We start from the raw sequence: 13403 nt of genomic DNA on the forward strand, positions 1-13403 counted from the left end.
TGTGCTATCCCAGCGATGGAGGTATCACTCATCCTTAGAATTTCTCTGTTCTATTTTCTGTTTTAAAACAGAATTTTCAGTATGGAAAAAAGAAGTCCTTCCCCTTACAGATGTAAAAATCACTAGATGTAGAGTACGAAAAGGGGGAAGACAAGGGTTGCCTTTGTAACCTTTGCCTTTGCTGATATCTAAAGCATTTACTTCGTCATTCTACTTGGAGATTTTAGCTTGGGGACATATGAGTGCTTTGTCATCTTTTCTTTTGCTGTTTATGTGTGCTTCCAGTATAAAGTAGATGTGAACAGCTTAAGAGGAGACAGATTTTTTGACAAAACTGGGACAAGCATGTGTTCTAAAGCTAGAGGAAAAGGGGTGAAAAGGCATTGCAAATGGGAATATAATAAGACATATAAATTAGAGTAAATAAGGTCACATTAAAAAATCCTATCTCAAATGAAAGAATATCAATGGTCAAGATAGATTTTTCTTTTTTTTTTTTCTTTTCTTTTTTTTTTTTTCCCGTGACAAAACATTAATAAATGCTTGTCATATTCATATGCTGCCATATTGTTAGAGCTAGCATTTTAGTGTGAATTTGTTACTACTATCCAGGGTTGGGAAACATCATCTAGGAAGGCTAGCATAGCTGTGGAGTTGTCTAGGATTCACGTCTACTTTAAAAGTTGTATGTTTACAAAAAAAAAAAAAAAAAAAAAAAAGCAAAAGCCAGAAGTGATTTCTGATATTTTTAGATTTTATAAGAAATCATGTTTCTCATTGTGTGATGGCTAAATAAAACCTGTTCATTGTGGGGAGAAAATAAAAGTTTCTGAACTCTGGATATTTATCTTTAGATTTTTAACAATTTGTAAAAAAATTCTGGCAGAATTATGAAGTGTAGTTCAGAGGCAGAAAATTAAGACTTTAGACTGACACCTGGAGCACACATGGAAAAGATGATACTGAAACTTGGTATTTTTGGATGTCCAGTGTGAATGCTACCGGTTCATAAGATTTGCAGAAGTGAAGTAGGTAGGTACTGACAGTATTTTCCTTTTTTGAAAAACGAAAAAAAAAATGTTTGAAAGACTGTAATAATGCAAGTTTCCTTAAGACTTAGCCTTCTGAAAACCGACACTTCGTATAAATTGAACTTCAGGGATCGCTTCTCCAAACTCACTAGAATGATTTCAGGGTGGTTGATGCAGAAGGCACAGGGTACAGACATGCAATGACATTACAGTACAGCAGGTGAATCACACTAAATGACTGTGCCTCTTTTAATTCCTCTGGAAAGTCAAATGAAAATAAGGGTTTAACATTTGGTGAAAAGTGCTCTCTTTTTACCTCAATTTTTTTAATTAAAAGCATGCAGTAAGTGAGTTCCTGCTGCTCTTAGCACTCCCGGTGATTCACTATGCCATATTCTATTGATTTATCTGTATAGATAAGTTATAAGTTATTCCTCTGTGTCAATGGAGATAGAGCAAAAGTTGAACACTAGACAAGGCCTTTTCACTTGTTATTTAAGCATTCCTGCTGGTGTCCACTTGTACCAGTAATGTTTCATTTTCCTTCTCTGCATTTCAAGTTTAGGTAAAGACCTCACATTTTTCTGTTGGGTAGTAACCTGTACAGGGTCAAGCTCTCTTCATTATGTGAACAGGAGCTTCTGTATCAGGATTAGGATTTGGGAGCAGGAGGAAGGTGGTTGCTAATTCACCAAGATGATGGCTTTGGAAACAGCCGTTCATGAGAAAACTTCATATGCAAGTGCTCTGCAACTTGGGCTTCATCCAAGCATAGCCTGGATATTTGCTCGCAGACAGGGAGTTCTGGATGACAGATGGAGCCTGGAAGCAAAATGAATTCAAGCAGTCAGATAAGGTGGGCTGGGACTGCATTCTGTGGATGTATTTTTTCTCTTTCATGTATGAATACAAGCTCAGCAGTGGTGATGAACTAAAGATATGTCAGAAGGAAACCTTAGAGGGAGAGGTATTTTTTGGTGTAGCATAGTATAGGTTGAGAAAATGACAGGCATTTCAATGTAAAATCTCTTAAAAGGGACTTTCAGTGAATACTGTGGGAGTACCAAATTGCTAGGGAGCTGCTTCATTTACAGCCATTAATGAGTCATCTTCTGTTCTGTTTTGAATTCTGTCCTGATATGTCTCGATAATATCCTTAAGATTACAAAATGTTGATCTTATTTGGCCTTCTTGCAGAGTTTTTCTACAAACAAGAATGAACTTGGATTGCTAGAAGTAGATTTGTAAACCATATGGTTGTTTTACCTATTTTAATGTCACTCTAAAATCATAAAAGGAAGTCTGACTTCCTTACCTCTCTCTGTAAGTGCAATGTAAAACAAAGAATAAAAATAGATGCATAAGGGAAAAGGAGCTTCTTCCTCTAAAAGCCAGGAGTTCCATGAAGGTTGTTTGCATCAATATTTCTTGATATCATAAAGGGGAAAGAGACTGCAGCAGACACAGAGTAAGTGCCCAAATAAAAGTGATATAGCTGCAGCTCTGCTTGCTTATCAAAGTGAGTTCCCAAAAGAACTGAGCCTTCTTATGTTTTCTTTTGAGGTCTCCTGAAGCTACAGCTAGCTCCCCCTACACACAAATGTCTGCAAGATTGGCTGAAAGAAACATGTGGGATATAGGAAATATCATATGTCCATGCAAGCTGTTAGGTGGCACAGACCACTGCCAGGTACATGAATAGGTGGCAGGAAGCATGAAGAGCAGGTCATTTTTACTGTGGTATAAACATAACTGTGAGACGCAAAATTCTCAGCCAAAGAGTCAGTAGCATTTGTCAATGTCTCAACCACTTCATTCTCCTGTATTCCTGGTTACCACTAGCTGGAGTCTGTTCTTGCATATTACCTGAAATGCAGCCTGGAACACAGCCCAGTTAATTAATTCAGCATCAGGAAGTAGCCTTAAAACATTACCTGAGAAGGAGCTCCAAATAGTCAGCTATTCAGTTATTTACCTTTTAGGCGCACCTTAGCAGTTGATAACCTAAGTTTGGCTGCTGTCTCTTCTTCGAAGGCCAGTGGCCTCAAGAAAGCAGCCTTCCTTGATGGCATGAAGGGAAATGTTTGTGATGGAGGTTTCTAGTAGAGCTGAGTGTTAGGACCTTCACATAAAGGCAGAGAAGGCTGAGTTGTCTATAACCAGTTGTTTGACAATAGTTGGGATAGTTGATTGTGGTGGAGAGGGATGGCTCTCAAATATGTGTTGGAAGCAGCACTGAGTGTTTTGGTTGCTCCAGAAGCCCTCCTGCTACAAGAGACTTGTCTCTGGTGTGAACTCAGCCCAGCTCAATGATAACCAGAAGGGATAACATGTTATGATGTCTGAATGAAGAGTTAGGAAAACATGGCTGTGCTGAGGCAAGGCAACTCCACAGATGTTGCTTACCTCAGCAGTTGCTGCTGGTGACTAAGAGTTTTTAGAGTGAAGAACCTCTGGCTCTGGGGGAACAGTCCTTAACTTTAGAGTAAGCCAATACAGGGAAACCCATGTTCAAGCACTCTCCTAAGCGACTATTCTGTGGGTAAATGAGGGGGCTTTGCAGCAGGCAAAAACTTCCCCAAAGCACTTATTTTAAACAGAAACTAGGAACAGCAGTAATTTGTATGTTTTCCCCAAGCCAGTCATTCCCTGCAGTCTAGGTAATGGGATTATTGGTATCACATGAGTTGGGGACCCCTTGAATGACACCAGAACATGTTTCTACCCAATTAATGGGCAGGCAGGAGTTCTGCATTTTAAAATCTAATCTCAAAACCTTGGAGACTGATTAAATTACATCTCTGAGCCAGGAACAAAATGTAGCTTCATGCAAATTGTGCTCCTGCCCATAATTTTTTGTTAGTGCTGGAAAGTGATTTACTATTGGGGTTTCAGAGGTTGTTAAAGAGAGTGGTGTGTCCTAATCTCATGATTATTTAGTCAGATGTTGGAAACTACGGTACTTACCCAGAACTCTGCTACTGGCAATATGAACCTGTAGGAAAGGATAATCTATTTTAGTATTACACCCATCTCCATGGCATCTGAATAACCAACAGTTCAGCTGAGGGAGGAAGGCTGTTTTTCAGAGATTTCCTTTAAGAACAAAGCTTCCTTGCAAGCAAAAAAAAAGCATAAATGAATATCTTTAATTGAGTTAATTACTATGCCTGTTTTCCAGCATCTTTGAGGACAGAGTTTTTTTTTTACTTTCCTTCCTTCTTTCAAACCTGAATAGTGTTAATCTGTCAGAGTATAAGAATGGAAGACAAGACTCTGCTGAGAGGTAAAAAGAATGTGTTGGTTCATGCAGTGACTGTTACTCTAATACAGGATGTTTACATGCTCTATTTTTTTTTTTTTATTTTGCAGGAAATACTCTGAGCTTCACATTTATAGAGCCACGTTGGCTGATGCTGGGGAATACGCATGCAGAGTGAGCAGCAAACTAGGGAATGACAGTACTAAAGCCAGTGTTATCATCACAGACACCAATGGTAAGGCTTGGCTCTTTATTTTACTATTGCATTCAGAAAGACCATGTATTACAGGTCTTTTGCCGTCAGGGCAAAAGGGACTGAAGGAGGGGAAAGATTTGCTGGTGAAAGTGGAAACACTGAAATCTGTTAGGTATGCTAAGAAAATGAATCAGGCCAGACTTAGCTACTGTGTAGCTGAGGTGCTTGGCTTTCCTTACCAGGTCAAATGGGATGTCTCCTATGAATCTGAGGAGAGAACACTTCTGTGAGACACTTTCCATCACCAAGTCTAAGACACAGTCTAAATAGTCAAAATAAGAAGACAGTGAAATAAAAGGGAATATTATTTTAATTATTGTATGCGTGAGTAGCAGAGGCACTATAGGGGGCTTTCACTTACTATAAAATGATTCTCAATCTGACTTCTAATCTAGAACTCCACTCTTTGTCTTTAAGTAATATTTGCATAGTTCTAGTTGGCAACAGTTTTCCTTTCACAGAGGTTGACAGTTTTATTTTTTCTTCATTTTTACCATAGCAAAGACAAAGGCATGAATATATTCAAAAGTGTATTATTCAAAGCCATGAATGTATTTCATGTACTTTGATTCAGGTACTATTTTTTAAAGTCATTTTGAGAGGAACAGAGATTCCTATGAGTCAGGTAGCATTCAGACTTGCCCAAATGATTTTAAATTATTTTATGTTGTTATTTTTGCAGAGATCCTTTTCATTCCACTTATGGGAAGTTCCAAACGCTTCTGACAGAATTTAGTGAGTGTTTTCTTGTACAGTAATGTTTTAGCAGTACTGTTTCTTCTTGAGAGTGTTTTGAAGGCTGTGGTTCAGCTGGAATCTTGTTTCTTAAGCATGACATTTCTAATTCAGTTCTGATAATTCAAATTCCTGTATCTAGCCAGTTGTGAAGTATCAAACAAACATGCTGTCATTAGCAAACAAAGCATATGTTCTGTGTATACATGAGATGGGTTTGAAGATGTTGTTGCAATGGGAATTTACCACTGATGTTTTTTTCTGTTCTGCATTGTGCCCTGAATCAGGATATAGGCATTTCAATGAATAGGAAAACAAATGTGAACCTTTGCCAGTGGGATTTCTCTTTGGCTATCTGCTGTTCTGTGGTCACACAGTGGTTGCTTTACTGTATTCACATCATGTATTTGCTATTCTAATTTATCAACTGAAGAATCCCAAGTGCTAAGATTTCACATGAGCTGTCTGGTATTACAGTCTTGATCAGATGTCAGGAGACTCATATAAAAGATCAAGTGTTATTTACCGGAATGTTATTAGGAGCAAAAATGGGTAGGTGTTTCTGTATAGCTTTGTAAATGCTCTTGGTTTCCATGAACACAAATTTTGATTGCTCACTAGCTGCTTACATGGAAAACTCCTGTACTATTTCCAAGAAACTGGAGTTTCCAAAACTCAGCTGTAGACACTGAGCCTGAAAAAAAAAAAAATAAAATAAAATAAAAAGTGTGGGCATCCTCCATTACTTCCTCATACAAGAATAGTGACCTGGCTGGGGAACACACTTGGGACTCTATTCCTATGCTCTGTGACATTAATTTTTCAACTTCCCTTTGGGTTGTGCTGAATGACAGAAAAACACTCTTACTGCAGGGAGATGGGAGCTTGGTTTGGAATGAGGACATTTTCAGACAAACCCTTCAAAATGAATTCATAACCAATACGTTAAAATTTGTCTAACGTTGTTTAAAACATAGCTGTGCATGCAAACCCCCTTGATAACAGGTAAAAATCTAAAAATTCAATCTAAACCTGACAGCTGGGTCTTTTTTGTAAAGATCTGAACTGCAACATCGCAGTGATACTCGATAATCTAGAATCAGGCATGGCAGCATTCATTGGATGAATAAATCAATCATGCATATTTGGTTGCCACACATACATTTGAGCCCCCTCACCCCCCCCCCCCCCCCTTGCTGTTGCTTATAAATTACTAGTACAATAGTTCCTGTTTTGTTTTTTTTGTGTTGTTGTTTTTTTTTTTTTTTTTTTCCCAAGTATGGAATTTTCCACCTGGTCTTGAGGAACAGCATGGGCAACATCTGGTGACTTAAGAGCAATGGATCCCTAAGGCCTCAGAGGGCAACATCTGCTTTACAAACAGGGACAGACCCCCTGCATGGGTGACCTCCTCACCCCTTCTTCCCCTGCATTCCCTGACCTCTTCCCCTTGCTAGCTTAATGACAGATTTGGGATCCAAACTTGGTAATGAGCCCTGAAGGGTAGTCATTACTCAGGTCCCATATATATCTGTGTGGTCCTGCCCTATTCATAGTGTGTGTGTGGGGGGGGGGGTGGGGGGAGGGAAGGAGGGAAGCATATTTAGCACTTATTTGTTATTTTCTGACAATTGACATTTGGAGTAGGACTGGTCCAGGGCAGCCCAGGAGCTGCTGTAGAAAACTAGTGCGTGGTAGTGTGTGGACTTCTGAGAAGGGTGAACCTCTGCAGAGTAGGCAGGGAGATTTCATCTTCCCATCTCCAACAGATAGAGTGACAGAGGGGTAAAGACTTGACTTTCCTGTGGTCATACTAAGCTGCTCAGCTACATGTACCCTAACTTCAATTAGCCACTTAGTATCCACCATGGGCACCTGTATGCTCACCTGGTCATGTTTATTATGTGTGTCCTGCTATCTACAACCTTGATCCTCCTTTCCCTTTATGCTGTGTACTTTAAGACCAAGGATAGATAAGGCAATTATATTTCTGGACATCAGGTTATTTTTCTTTCCACTAAAATATTACTGTTTTTCAGTATAAAAATTCTGTGTTTAATTCCCCAGGATTCTGTCAAAGTTTAACTATTTTGGTAGAAATTTTCTTTGCTGGTGTATGCCACAAAAGAGAACTCAAAGACCGAACTAAAGGTCTATCTAACGTGATACCTTATCTCTGCTATCAGCTAGCAATGGATATTAAGAAAAATCACACAAAGAACAAGACACACAGCTTTTACACTAAGGTCCTACATCTGAAAATGAAAAATATTTACTCCTTGATCCAAAGCATAAAAAAGGAGTATTTCTTAATGAAAACACTGTTTGTTTGTTTGTTTGTTTGTTTGTTTTTTAATGAGCAAAGCACTTTATTTTTCCTTAATCCTATGCTAGGAAGGATAACTTTCTTACTGAAACAATAATAGTCGGCGCAATAACTCCTGTCTTTTTTACTGCTACAGTTATGATTATCATTGCTATTACTTAAAACCGCATTATTTTCTCTTACAAAAGTTTTCACTACGTATGAACACACACACAAAAAAAACACATGCAGCATATGCACTGTTATCCTCCATAGACTTTTTTTTTTAAATTTTTATCCTTTTTACTGAAAAATATATAAAGCCTCATCTATAGAGCCACATCTATGGATTAAAAATGCAGCAAATATAAAAATACGTAAATAAACGCTGGAGGTTTTTTCGTGGTTTGTTAGTTTGTTTTGTCATTTTTAAGAGCAAGCAGTGGGAGTTATTCTGTTCTCTTTTAAATTTCTAACAAGTATAACTTGCCCACAGGATATGAGCTTCATTCTTACTTTCCTTCACTCTTATTCATGTATACTCCCCTAAGAAGGATTATAACGGAGGTTGGTTTAGAGCCATGAAGTTCTTCTGGCATTGTGTAAATAGCACATAGGTTTTGGTTGTGTGGTAATAGCTGCTTTTTGCATTTTGTCACGTTAGCGTGGCAAAGGATTCTTGCAGTGAATTTTTTCATGGCCCTTATCATGAACATAAGGCCTTAGCTCAATAACAGGTACTGAGAGTACACTTGCTACCACAGCCAAAGCTTTCAATTTTATGTTTGAAAACTTGCTCGCAAAATGTCTTATTTAAACAACAAGTTAAGTGACCTTGTTTTCTAAGTGTTGAGCACGCCTCAGCTACAACTGAATCTGGTGTCAGTCTTCCCCTTTAAAACCTATTGACCTAAATCTTTTGTCTCACTAAGGAGATTTGCTGGCCCTACTGTGGCTCAGCATGCAGAAGGGTGGATTCCAGCAGAGGTGCTTCAGAAGCTGGCAGTCTTCAGTATTTGCAGTTGTTGGGTCATGGCAGGGCACTGTGTGAGCTCTCATTGTGCACATCTTAGGCAAAATGAATTGACACTATTTGAGTCATCCATAGGAGTGGCTAGGACCACTTTGCCTGAATTGAAGGGAACAAGAAGTGTTCGTGTGATAGGTGCAGGTAACTCAGCTGTGGGTAGAGGTAAGCCATGGTAAATTCGTTAACTACAAAGGCAGTAGCTTGCATACGCTTCTGATTTTGCATCCTTAGGATTTGCAGTTGTACTAGTAGAGTGGAACTCTATGGTGCTATAATGGTACTACTCAGAGTTGCACAGTAGCCAATAGACATTCACCATTCATTAAAGTTTATTTTGTGACCATGCCCTTCCTCTTCTAAAGGTAGCCAGTGGCTGATCTTCAAGAAGATGGCAGAGAAATATGCAATTAAAAATATGTTGCATCTAGTACCTATTGAGCATGTGGCTAACTACAAAATACCTCAAATGCAAGAAAAGTTCCTTCCTTCTCATGCATTAATCTGTCTGAGATTTGATGAAAGCAGGAGTGGTTTTCTTCTTTAACATAGATACAGGTGATCTGGGAGCATAGATTTTTTTTTTTTTTTTAATACAGTAGACTGACATAACGGGTCAGATTCTCAGTGGGTGTAAATCATCATTCCTGGATCAGTGTCAAAGAATTGGACCCCACAGTGGGGGAAAATAAATAAATAAATAAAATTAAAAAAAAAAAAAAAAAGTTGCCATTGCTCAGTTTGGCATAGGAATTTCCCTAAGAATAGATTTGAAAGTTCCTTGCAATTTGACAAATTTGAATCCATTGTTTCAGAAAGTCAGTGCTTTTCTCATCTGATTTTGGTCAGTACTTTCTTGGAGGATCAGTGCTGTGGGGGCATAAAGAAAGGGCTCTTTGCAACAGCAGCTCTGTGCCTATTAGATGTTTAGTAATACCCATAAAATAAATAAATAAATAATGGTTCTTTCCTGATCAGGAAAACTTCTTGCCTCCCTCAGCAGATCTTGTTGCCCAAGCATGAAGACGTTCCCTCTCAGCAGCCCAGGTAAAGCTCCCTGACTGGGAGGATGGATCAAGAGTCCAAGCTCAGCAAGAGTGCTGTGAATCCTTTACATATTTGGAGGACTCTTCTCCATCTTGCCAGAAGAGACTGCAGGAGATGGAGCTGGTCAGTGTGTAAAGAAAATGGGAATAAGAGACTGCAGGGACCTGTTGCCAAAAGTATCCCCAAGCAAGGATTTTGTGTTCATCCTTAAACATATTTCCTTAAGAAATCCCCAGTACAATCATCTTTCAAGAACAGTTACCTTACCAAAACTAAATGCTTCCTAGAAGCTCCAGCAGACAGAATTGGATGGAGCATTTGAGATTGCTGCTCCTCATGGGGACACAAGCTGTGGTCTCCATATCTCAGCAGACCACAGAAACAGCAAGTACTATGAAAAATATTTCTGGCTTTTCTACCTCTGGCAAGTATTGAAGGTCCCCACAAGCAGCTTCATCTTGTTATCCACTGGTTTGTTGTGTGGATCTGTGCAGACCTTCTCAGATGGAGTAAAATGCCTCTTTTACAATTGTGGTATACTTTCCTCAATAAGCAATACACACAAATTTTGTGTCTTTCAAATGTTAACATCCACTGGTAATGTTGCTAACATGAATATTACTAACAGGGATTGGTAATACATAACTTTGACAGGTTTTCTAAATGTGCTTCTTGACACATCTCTGGTGTGGGAGGCTCCAACTATATTTTCCACTGAAAGGGAAATTTCCCACCTGTGTTTGTAATGACACAGCTGATCCTGGGAAGGTGACAATAAGAAATGCTCCAAAAAGCTCAGCATGGGCACTAAATGGAACATGGTTTCTTTAACTGAGAAAGAAAAAGTTGCTCCAGTCGTGCCAGATGCTGAGCTGCTCAGCTGTCAGACCTGTTCTGTCTTCTATTATGACTAAGAAAGGTTAATTGCTCAGACACCCTCAGTGTACAACAGTAAAATGCTTTCATAGCCAGCAAATGGTCCTGAAAGTTGCCTGGCTGTGGGCCACAATGTTCCAAGACCAAGTGCAAAGGTTTTGACCTTAAAAATTTTACTTATGATACCAATTTCCATGCCACACACCATTGGGTATCAGACAAATGCTGCATAACATGTTCTCTCACATTAGTGAGGTGAAAAAGGACTGTATTGCCCAGACAAACAAGATATTTGCCAAAGAAACCTGGACCAAAAGGGGAAAAAAGTACAAAAGTAGAAGAGCTAACAAGATATAAATCAACGCACAGGCTCATCACAAGTTTAACAACACGGATCCTGAGAGGAAGACAGTTGGACCATGTTTTGTCTCTATTCAAGTCTGTGTGAAGTCTGAAGGATATGAGCGGAGGAACACCTAATCCAGACACAAGAACATTCCTAAATTGCCTTTTCCTAAGCCTCTTCTGAGGCTTTTTCTCACCTTGTTTTGTTCAGCCTACTAGAGGATTCAGGGTGTGCCTTAAGAATTCAAGGTGTTCAAGTTCCAGCCATAGATCTCATGCTTGTGCAACAGGATTGAGCTGCACAGCTCTGAGGTGGGAAACTGTTGTGAGAATGTTGAGAAAACTGAGATGCATGTGGCTTGCAAGGTCAGCAGTGCACAGACAGATGGATGGTGTTGTTAGCACAAGGTCACTTCAGTGCAAGAAGTCCGTGGCAGTGTGTCAATAGCAATAACACGTCTCAGTAGGACCAGGATGGAAGAGCAGCTTTCCTCCTCTCTTCAGCAAAGCAACTGATTTCCATCACAGAGCCCCAGTAGTCATCCCATGGGAGGCTGGGTTTGCATGTGTGACTTCGAAGATTTCCCTGAAGTGGCAAGTGACATTATTTCATGTACTTAGCAGCAATTCAAGTGATATGAGCAGGAACACATCGTTGCAAAATTTAACTCTCTAGAAGCATAAGGAGTGAATACTCACACTGACACCTTCCAGAAGCAGAGCCATCTGTGTGATTTCTCTGGTTGCCACTGATCTGTTATTCCCAGAGGAGAACGAGAGATTGAACAACTGGCTTTTTTGAGAAGTAACAGACTTTTTCTTCAGCCATACCAGTAGATGCCATCGTTTTTCACTTTTTCCCAAAAGGAAACTTTTGCAAGTTGGTGTCTGATTGCAGCCTCTGCCACTGAAGCAGAGTCTAAGCTTGCTTCTTTGAGCACCTTTTTCCTCTTTACCTCCTCCATTCTTGGCATTGAATGCTAAGTCAGAGGACAACCTGACTCCACATTATAACTTCTTGTTGCCTCTTATGTTTTCCAGAGAGCACCAGCAAGATACCAGTCTCAACAGAAGGGACAAAAACTTCTTCACGTAAGTTCAATTAACAGAGTCTTTCTCTCCTTTTCTTTCTTTCTTCCTGAAACTGCTTCTGCAGCTCTGAAACTGCTTCTTCTTAGCACACATCAAAATTGCCTGCATCCAGAGCCTCAGCACCTGCATATGACCCTGAATGCTGGAGCTGTTTCAGGGACTAAGAAATGAATGAAGAAGGGCTAAGCATACTCTTTGGTATCCTGGAGCTGTACTGAGGATGCTGATTTGGCCTGAGTTTGTCAGCCTGCAGCAGACAGTATAAAAAGTATTTGAGCTGTTAGGACCTGTGTTTTGAAAAGCACTTGTTGCTCCTGTTCTTGTAAATCCTAGCAGCTGCTTATAAACTTGAAGAGCATACAGACATGTTGGTATTTCCTCCAGAAAGTCTGTTGCCTAGACTGCTCTGTTCCTCAGGGCTCTAGATAGATTTCCCAATAGCTTTTTGGGGTCTGTGAAGGTAGACAGGTAGCTCATTGTCGATAGTTTAACCACTTTTGAAGCTGCCTTTATCATAATAGGAGCCTTCTCCAGACAGTTTCCTTTTCGGATGGAGGAATTTTACTTTCAGCATCCAGCCTGCAGTTATATATTTCATACCTCCAGAGTTACTCCTGGAAATGACCCCACTGAGAAGTTACTTTATACATGGTCACAGTACCAGCAGTTGTTTCTATTGCTGAGCTTGGCTGAGAGAAATGTGGATAGGCATGTGTAAGCCGAGCATCTCAAGGATTTACAAGATGCACATATCCTGCTTGGCAAGGAGGCCAGGGTCCTGCTAGCTTTTTGAGAAAGCTATGTCTGGCAGAGACAGGTTTTAGTGAGAGTTGACAGTGTTTGTGGGCTAGATCAAGGAAAACAGTGTGATTGCCAGATTTTGCATTTAGCATGCCTGCAGCCTTTCCTTTGATGCATCTGCGTGTGTGGCGACCCACTTCTGAAATCTTGGCACCGCTGCCTGACAGAAGAGCCATTGGATGTGCCCATATTCTTTCATGTTCTCAGTAGGGCCTGTCTCCCGTGCTTCACTGGATATGTATGAGACCACATAGCTAATAGCAAGTGTCCAGTAACCATTGGAACCATTTTTGTTCAAAGAAGGTGACATGCTGGTCACTGACTCCAGTGGGCTCCCCTTGTCTTCTCACTTCTGCAGCAAGAATATAGACCCTGCACTTTGCTCCCTTCTTTCCCATGAAATAATTTTCTTCTTCTTGAGTGGTCTGTTTCCCTGCCTGTATCCCTTCCAGTGCCTGCTGTTACATTACTGTTCTCTTCTTATATTGCTATTGTGTCACTGGAGAGAAGGAGGCGGGCACGTTCAAAAGGCTGGCTTCATTCCTGATAAATTGCTGCACTTGCCAACACAGTGCCAAGCAGCGCATCATGCTGTTGGCCTGAAGGAGAGCAGAAAGCAGTAAGTT

General features: G+C 40.0%; 1 protein-coding gene across 1 annotated transcript in view; it reads left to right on the forward strand.

The window, feature by feature from the left end:
* The window catches only part of NRG1 (neuregulin 1), a gene marked incomplete at both ends in the record, with an annotated part of 180219 nt that overhangs the window by 32770 nt on the left and 134046 nt on the right, over positions 1-13403 (forward strand). Inside the window, 2 exons of the mRNA XM_084305026.1 lie at positions 4404-4528; positions 11926-11976. Of these exons, the coding sequence (XP_084161152.1) occupies positions 4404-4528; positions 11926-11976 (176 nt within the window). The remainder of the gene's footprint in view (positions 1-4403; positions 4529-11925; positions 11977-13403) is intronic.

Source organism: Netta rufina, assembly GCF_964035555.1.
Source record: "Netta rufina genome assembly, chromosome: Z".
Lineage (NCBI taxonomy): Eukaryota > Metazoa > Chordata > Aves > Anseriformes > Anatidae > Netta > Netta rufina.